Source organism: Rhinolophus sinicus, chromosome 14 (assembly GCF_057876585.1).
Source record: "Rhinolophus sinicus isolate RSI-liver-muscle chromosome 14, RSI-T2T, whole genome shotgun sequence".
Classification (NCBI taxonomy): domain Eukaryota; kingdom Metazoa; phylum Chordata; class Mammalia; order Chiroptera; family Rhinolophidae; genus Rhinolophus; species Rhinolophus sinicus.
Genome location: NC_142514.1, coordinates 27,599,918 through 27,608,244, shown reverse-complemented (window position 1 = coordinate 27,608,244; position 8,327 = coordinate 27,599,918). Strand labels below are relative to the sequence as shown.

The following is an 8,327-nucleotide window of genomic DNA, read 5'->3' as shown; positions in this document are numbered from 1 at the left end:
GCAAAGGCTCCATGCAGAGAAAGCTCCCCGGGACCCAAGCAGGTGCTCCCATCGCCTCCTGGCTTTCTGAGGCCCTCTCCTCAGCACACCCTCCCCCCAGGGTCCAGGCAGGACGGCGAGGTACTGACCAGGGACTGCAGGATGGCGTGGTTGGTGGCGTTCATGCAGGAGTCCAGTGGGAAGGAGCACTCTCCCTCACAGTAATAGGCTGAGTAGCCTTGGGGGGCAATGACCCAGTCCTGGGGGAGAAGGGGGAGAACGGAAGAAGGCGAGTCCCATCATGTGTCTCCTCCCAAGCTCCCCCTGTCCAGCACCTGTCACGGGACGACTCAGGGCTGCCCCTTACCCTCCCTCAGCCTCAGGGCCCCATCAAACCACCCTCGGGCCCCTCGCGGGCCGTCCCCCAGACACCTGACATCCACCTGAAGACCCTTCAGCAGACAGGACTGGAAACAAGCTTTCCCCTTCACCTGCACCAGCACTCAGCACGTCCTCCCAGCCTGTCCCCCACCCCCACCCCCGTCTCCTGTAGCTGCCGTCGTCACAGCAAAGGCACAGAGGCACTGCCACCCTGGCTCAATTTCCCTGTTGGAGCTCTGACATTTTATGGCTCAGGATTCAGATTGTCTCCATTTTCATGGCTTTTATCAGAAAACACTTTCTCACTATAAAAGTAACATATTCTCCCTTTAGAAAACTTGGAAAACACAGAAGAAACAATACATGAGAAAATGGGATTCCCCATAATTCTGCCTCCTCCTAGAGATACTCTTACGATCTTCAGGTGGGGATGGTCATTTAAGAAAGAAGGAGAAGAGTAGAAATTACCAGCCAGCCGAGGTCCTGGAAGCTGACATAGAGCTCGTGCCGACGGCAAACCTGCCGACCGTGGGAGCCGTGGACGTTATCTGCAGGGGACAGATGGTGCAAGGTCTTTTCTGGGGTCCTGCTCTGTGCAGCTACCACAGGGGACTCCCAGGGCAGGGGACGCCCTGATGGGCACATTTATGGAATAAATGAATGATGGGAAACTAAATCACTTGGTCTCCTAAAGCCCATCCCTGCAGCTCTGCTGGTGCCATGACCCTGCTCAAGAACCTCCAATGGCTCCAGACGCTCCCAATGGCTCCAGAGTAACCCCGCGCTCAGCTCATCCTCCCCTGACTGTCAACCTGTGGGCCTCCTAATGCTCCAATAAACAGCCCTGGGGACCCTCAGCCATTAGGCTGCGGCACCTCCTCCTTCCTCCTGAGGCACCTCACCTCTCCTGCCACACCCATTCCACAGGTCACGTAGCTCACACTGAGGTCAGCCAAAGGGCCGACTCCCATGCAGGAAAGGAAGGCCCATAGTGGGGTAAGGACCATCCCTGATCCCCGGGGGCTGAGACTGGCCGGGAGACCTTCACCTAAACCACTGTGCATCCCACAGGGGAACTGGGGAAGAAACAAGGGCCACCAGGGGTGGTGCTGCCTGGAGGAAGAGGCACTGGATTCTGGTAGAGATTCCAGGGAAGGCCTGGTGAGCCAGGGGAGGGCAGAGAAGGGACTCCTGGGTGGCAGAGAGGCCTCAGAGACAGTGTAGTTGGTCCCCAGAGGCATGGGGCAAAAGGAGGGTGTCAGGAAAGGTGGGTGGAGGGTGACCATCGGCTTGAACCCTACTGAGGGGTAGAGGGTTGTGTCACCACCACTGGTTCTCGGCCAAAAGCCTGTGGGCTCAGACCCGGGCCAGCCCCAGACCTCACCAAAGATCCCTGGGAGCTTGTTCGGCTGCGGCAGCTCGTTGGTTTTTTTCGACAGCCTCTTCCTCAGGGGCCTCACTGCCCGAGGGGCTCGGACAGGGCTGGGGCTCGCCCTGAAAAAAGTGACCATGAAAGGCTGTTTGGAGCGCGGCGCCCGTTGCCCCAGCAGACCGGCCAGGCCAGGATCCACGCTGTGACCTGAGACAGAGAGAGGAGAAGGGCGGTCACTCAAGGGCGGTGGCCTTATACATGGACACAGCAGGGACCTCTGCCGGGGCCTGGGCGGGCCCAGGAGCACAGGGGCTGAAGGCCTGAGGGGGACCCACTGTGCCTCAGTTTCCTCATCTGAAGCCCGGAGTCCCCAGTGCAGCCCCTGCCCCCAGGCAGGCCTGAGGGAGACGGTGGAAGGAGGGCTGGTGAACCGCAGGGTTAGTGTTGGTGACAGTCATGTACAGGTTTCAACGTCATTTCACACCGATGGTCCCACTTGTCTTGACAGTAATCCTGGACCTCATGTGTCACTGAGAACCTTCAGAGTCACTGCATGACGGCCCAGAGCCACACAGCCAGGGACTCTCAGAACCAGGGTTCCCACCTCGGTCTGAGGACTCCTAGGCCCGAGGACTAGCCCAGCCACCCATGCTTTCTGGGGCGGTTAATGTAGGATTGATAACACCCAGCTGATTGGAGCAGCTGCCGGGGCGTGGCGAGTGCTTGTTCTGACGAGCAGCCCCCAAAAGCGGAGCACTCACTGTTCCCTGAGGCCATAAATGAGATACCAGGCTCCGTGGGATAGAGACACTGCACCAAAGTCCCAGAGCCCAAGTTCTTACCCACAAGGCCCAGTTAGTGGTTAAAAAAAGAAAGAAAGGGCTGTGGGAAGGGACACAATTGGGGCCTGGGCTCCAGGTACAGAGATGCCTATAAAAAAGGGATTTTACCCCATAACCACTTAAAGACTGAGGACACCATAAAAAACACACTCATTAGCCCTGTAAATGTCGACTCCACCAAGGAAACTATCTTCCTGGACCTCTTTGTCGTCCCAAATGAACTGTTGATGTTTTAATTGTCAAAGCAATATAATAACAACTCTAAAGAGACTTCTGAGAAGAAATATCACTCATACAGCACAATTTACTTAGCGATTAGCTTATCGTTATACATTCAGGTTACTTCCTGGCTTTCATTATAAGGATGAGAATGCGACAGAACCTCTTCATTTGCTTTTCCTGTGGAATTTTCTTACACTAAACACCAAGAGCATGATTACTAACTCACTTTTCTGTTGCTTAAAACACACTGCCAAGTGTTCCACTGCCGTGTACATTTCCCCTCAATGTTGCAACTCTGATACCCACATGCACATGCACACACGTCTGTGCATACAGAAACATGCATGCATGCATTTATGTATACAGTGTACAGATGTACACATACGTAGGTATATGTATTTGTTCTATTAACAGGTCTAATATGATTCTCCATTATACACTACAGGTCAAGGACATTGCCTGCCCCACCCATAGTCTTGCTCAAAGGTCAGCTCTTAAACAGCTGTGCTTTAGACCTGTGTCCATGGGGCATACTGGATTGCACAACTAATTAATCCTGAGGCTAACCTTTGACCTATGACATCACCTGCCACAAAACAATGTGCTGGGCCCATCAGAGAATCCACTCATGACTGATCCTGCTGAGACAGGAGTCTTCAGCTGCAGGAGCTGATGCTGGAAGGACCCCAGACAGAAGCCATTCGGGAGCGTTTGGGTCATGACAAGTCACAGTACTGAGGTGCAGAGCCACAAGACACATGAAAGCTCTGCGAGCAGAGGGGAAAGACAAGGATGAGGAGGCAACAGAGCAGACAGGAGTGGGCGTGACCGTCATCAACACGGCCCTGGGGTGAAGCTCCACAGCCGGCCAACCCTGGGGACCGCCTCAGACCTGGGCAGCCCTCCAGGCCTGTGTGCTGCTGCCCTTGAACAGCAGTATCTGTGCAAGGTGCCAAGCAATCTGCATCAGAGCCAGGACAATCCTACCCTTCCCAGCAAACTGTGCAGAGGCCTGGCTGCGGGATGTGGCAAGGGGACTGACACCTGATCTTTCAGATCCTAATCTGGGAAGTCTGGGAAAGGACCCCTAGCCCCTCCTTCCAGACACCAGAGTGACCCCTCCCTTTCAGCTCTGCTTTTTGCTCAACCCAATATTTGGGCAGGCTCTCTGCCTCCAGCTGGTCGTGAAAAGGCCCAGGCTGTCTTGTTGGTGGTCCCTAGGTTGCCAAGCTCTGACAGGCCCCATTCCAGAAAGGCAGAGGTGGGAGCTCAGGATCCTCTGGGGCCCAGGATCCCTGCCTGGATGAAGGCTTGGAGGGAATCCCAGCTGTGGACCAGGTTTGCTTTTGTCCCTTAGGTCACTCCATCACATGAGGATGGGGAGTTCAACCCTTTTTCTTCTTTCTACTATCTTAACTAGCTCTGTAACTTATCTGCCCCTGGAAACCTCTGCCTGTTCCATGCTGCTGCTGGAAAGTTCTGACACACAGAAGCCCCCAAAGGTATCCTACTGTCCCATTGATGACATTCCATTCCAACACCCCCACCCCACCCCGCAACCTGGTCATGGTCCCTCATCTCTCCATTCCAGTGTCTGTCCCTTCCTTCCAGGTGAGACCATCGTGAGGCCTCTCTGAAAGGCCTTCCTTGACCAGCTGGAATTTCTTGCTCTAATGCGCATGCGCATGACAATTGTGCGCCCCCTAGATCTACACTGAGGATGCAAGCTGCTTTCCAGGCTTTGACATCCATTCTCCACCCCGCCCCCCACAAACACACACACTCTTTTATTTTTTCTTCCTAGTCTTTCAGACTATGGATTCAGGATGAAATACCTCACAGCCCCTCTTGGATTATAAGGGAATGTCAACCAGGGGCCAGTTAGGGCTCCACAACAGAGAGGAAGGATCTAAGTGTCTGTTCAGGTCGACACAGGAACACTATGAGTTACGATGACAAAACCCATCTAAGTCTGTCGGTTTCTAGAACGCCTCCTATTATAAGCTGCAGCACTTGGCAACACACAGGTGGACTGTTTATTCCCAGAGTTAACTTCCTGGTGGCATGTTAGCACCCACAGTGTCTCTCCCTTTAGTCGATCCCATTACCCGGTCACTGTCCCACCGAGGCAGTCTTGCTTTCCTTCTAGAGACCATCTATTTAGCTATGAGGATGAAGCATATGGGGGGAGGAGGTGAGGCTACAGAAAAACAAAATGTAGCAACAAAATGAAAGGCCCCAGAAGAAAAGTCAGAGGGGCCAAAGGAAAAAAAAAATCTTTCATTTAGATAGCATGTCTTCTGATCACAAATTGACATTTATGTTTATATGTTTTTCATGGCACTAGTAAAATGGTGTCTTAGCTATACTCTTAGCTTATTCCCTCATCATTTTCCCCCCTACGTTCATGATTCATTCATGAGGGAAGGCATTTCAACAAAATTCTTCCTATGGGATCCTCTCAAGCTACATAGAATTTAACGTAAACATCACAGACAGTGAAGAGGACAGCCAATGTCCTCAGTGACTGTAGCAGAGCTGTCTTAGGACTCACGGAATAAACAAGACAAACGTCTATGTTTTCCTTTTGTTTTAATTAAAGTCATACCCCCTTCGAGAGAATAAAGTCTATGTAGGTATAGAAAGTCTGAGATGCCAGGAGAAAACTGGTCATCAGACTGGATTTTGAAAAGGATAAGTATAATTTCTGACTTCCTTTGGATGAAATCCTGTGAGGCAAAAATGAAAAATAGCCTCAGTGACTACGGTCTCCTTCTGGGTTAGATTGCCACCTGCTGCATGGGTCTGAGATGGGGTGAGATGGCAAAGGCGCTCCCTGTGCTCTTTTGGATGTCCTCCACGGTCAGGCCTTCCCAGAGTTCAATCCGCGTCAGTTCTTTCTTCTTGTGAACGTCAAACATGGCTTTTTCCGTGATGATTTGGCCTACACACCGCTTCCCAGTCAGGGGCATCATGCATTTCTCCAAGATTTTATGTTCATTGGCCTTGGTGCAGTGCTGCATGGTGACCACCACTTTGGTCTTGATACTGGACACCGAATCCATCGCACCCCCCATTCCCTTCACCTTCTTTCCAGGGATCATCCAGTTAGCCAGGTCACCATATTTGCATGGCTCCTAGCATGGTTAGATGGATGTGTCCTGCTCGGATCATGGCAAATGAGTCGTCACTGGCAAAAAAGCAGCCCCCAGGAAAGATGGTGACTGTTTGCTTGCCCGCATTGATGAGATCTGCATCAACCTCCTCTTCTAATGGGAATGGACCCAAGCCCAGGATTCCATTTTCACTGTGAAGGTGAACAACTAAATTGGGGCTGATGTAGTTGCTGGCCAGAAGGGGGATCCCTATGCCCAAACTGGCATACATGCCATCCTCAAATTCAAGAGCTGCCCTTTTGATGATTCGCGCCCTTGTGTCCTTCACAGACATGTCTTTTCCATCTTCCTCTGTCTGGTTTGTTAAATGCTCAATTCTTTTATCATATTTTGCCCCCTGTATCACGCGATCTACATAAATGTTAGGAATGGACGTCTTCGGAGCAAACGACCCCACATCCACAATTTCTTCAACCTTTACTAGGGAGGTTTCTGCAGCCTTGCATGTGGGCACGTTGAAATTCCTGGCGCTGCCCTTGAAGATGACGTTTCCTGCATGGGGTCGGCCTCCCACTCTTTTACCAAAGCAAAATCCGCTGTGATGGCGTGCTCCAAAAGATAGCGTTCCCTGTGAAACTCCCTCCCCTCTCTGGGCTGACTCTTGATGGCGAAGTGGCTGTCCTTGTGGAACCTGATGGGGGCGCATCCTTCCTGAGCTAGGGTCCCGTAGGCCATGGGCGCGTAGAAGGCGGGCCCTGCCGGCTCGGTCGCGCTCAGCCTGCGTGCCCTGGGGCGTCAGCTCTAGCTCCATCTCGCCCGCCTAGAACTGCTGCCCGCAGAGCGCGTTCTCGCCCACATAGGAACAGATCATGCAGTTGATCTGCTTAGTCGCCAGTAAAAGGCCCAGCCCGAAGTCCTCCACGCCCACGTTGCTGCTGACCGCGGTCAAGTCCTTCACACGGGTCTTGAGCAGCGCCCCATCAGGTTTTCCTGCATACCACAGAGCCGGAAGCCGCAGACCATGATTTTCCCCCCATCCGAAATGTCCTTCACAGCCTCCACGGGATCCCTGTAAAACTTGGTGCGCGCACGAACTCTGGTGGCAAAGCCGCAGACACCACGGTTGGCCCGCGCGGGCTGGAGCCGCCGGCGGGCACATAGCGCCCCAGTACTGCTGTCAGGAGGAGCATGGCGTCCATCGCCTGCTCCGGCTCTGGCTTGTCGGCCAGGGAAAGGTAGTGTTGGTAGTGGTGGTGGTGGTTATGGTGGGGCCCTGGGAGTCTCGACCACGCTGCCCGCGCCGGGCCAGGGCACAAGTAGGCCCCGAGTCCACGCCACTCGGAAAGACTCGGTCCCCTTCCTGCTCCATCACTACGCTCCTTCCTCCAGTCACATGGCCCTAAATCCACTTATATGTCAGTGGTTCCCACGTCTGTATCTCCAGCACCCATCTGTCCTGGAATGACATTTCCATGGACATCTGCCCAACTCTCAAGGGCATCAGGCCCAGAGAGAACTCTTTCCTACCTCAAACCTACCTCTCCTCTATATTTCCCTAATTCAGGCAAAAAAAAAAAAAAATCCACTGGCTGCATCCATATTATACATGGATTCCTCTATCCACTTTTCTCCATTTCTGCTTCCGTCACTCCTCTCACCTGGACACTGGCTCCTGGGGACTCTCTGGCTTCACTTCCCTTTTGTCCCCCACAGTTCACACAACCCACCGAGGTGAGAGGGGTGTTTATTTTATAGTCAACAATAGTTGAGATTTACAGAAAAATGGCGAAGACAGTAAAGATTTCCCATATACCCAGACCCAGTGTCCCCTGGCAAATGTTAACATTTATTTAGGTTATTATAGTATATTTGCCACAACTAATGAATCAATATTGGAATCTTATTTACTAAACACCACGATTTATTCAGGTTTCATTAGTTTTCTCCAAAGTCATCTTTCGCTGTCAGGATCCCATCCAGGTTCCCACGTGGCCTGTAGTCATTACAACTCCTCAGGTGCCTCTGGGCTGTGAAAATTTCCCAGGCTTTTCTTGTTTTTGACCTTGACAGTTTTGAGAAGTACTTGTCACGTGTTCTGTAGGATGTCCTTCATTTGGGTTTGCCAGATGTTTTTCTCATTGTTAGATGGGGTGATGGGTTTCAGAGAAGATCCACCAAGGAGAAGAGGCTTTCTCAGCCCATCATATCCAGGGAACACAGGGACACGTGACTTATTCGTGGGAACCTCGATCACCTGGCTGAGGTGGCACTGGCCAGCTTTGTCCACCGTCAAGTTACCGCCCCACCCTGCTCCATAGTGTCCTTCTGGGAAGCCAGTCACTAAGCGTAACCCACACTGAAGGGCTGGGAGGGGTGCCACACCTCCTTGAGGGGGTGTCTCAGAGGGGTCTTCTG

The 8,327-nt window shown here is 52.5% G+C and overlaps 2 protein-coding genes across 2 annotated transcripts in view; both read right to left on the bottom strand.

Moving 5' to 3' along the window:
• BMP8A (bone morphogenetic protein 8a) overlaps positions 1-8,327 on the bottom strand; it is a 30,140-nt gene that overhangs the window by 5,467 nt on the left and 16,346 nt on the right. The window contains exons 4-6 of the mRNA XM_074334464.2: positions 1,745-1,939; positions 829-908; positions 129-239 (exon numbers count right to left, since the gene is read on the bottom strand). Coding sequence (XP_074190565.1) covers positions 129-239; positions 829-908; positions 1,745-1,939 — 386 coding nt within the window. The remainder of the gene's footprint in view (positions 1-128; positions 240-828; positions 909-1,744; positions 1,940-8,327) is intronic.
• On the bottom strand, positions 5,577-7,111 carry OXCT2 (3-oxoacid CoA-transferase 2). Its single transcript, XM_019718779.3, is given in 6 exon segments — positions 5,577-5,925; positions 5,927-6,471; positions 6,474-6,666; positions 6,668-6,893; positions 6,896-7,048; positions 7,051-7,111. Coding segments are annotated over 6 exon segments (1,527 nt in total).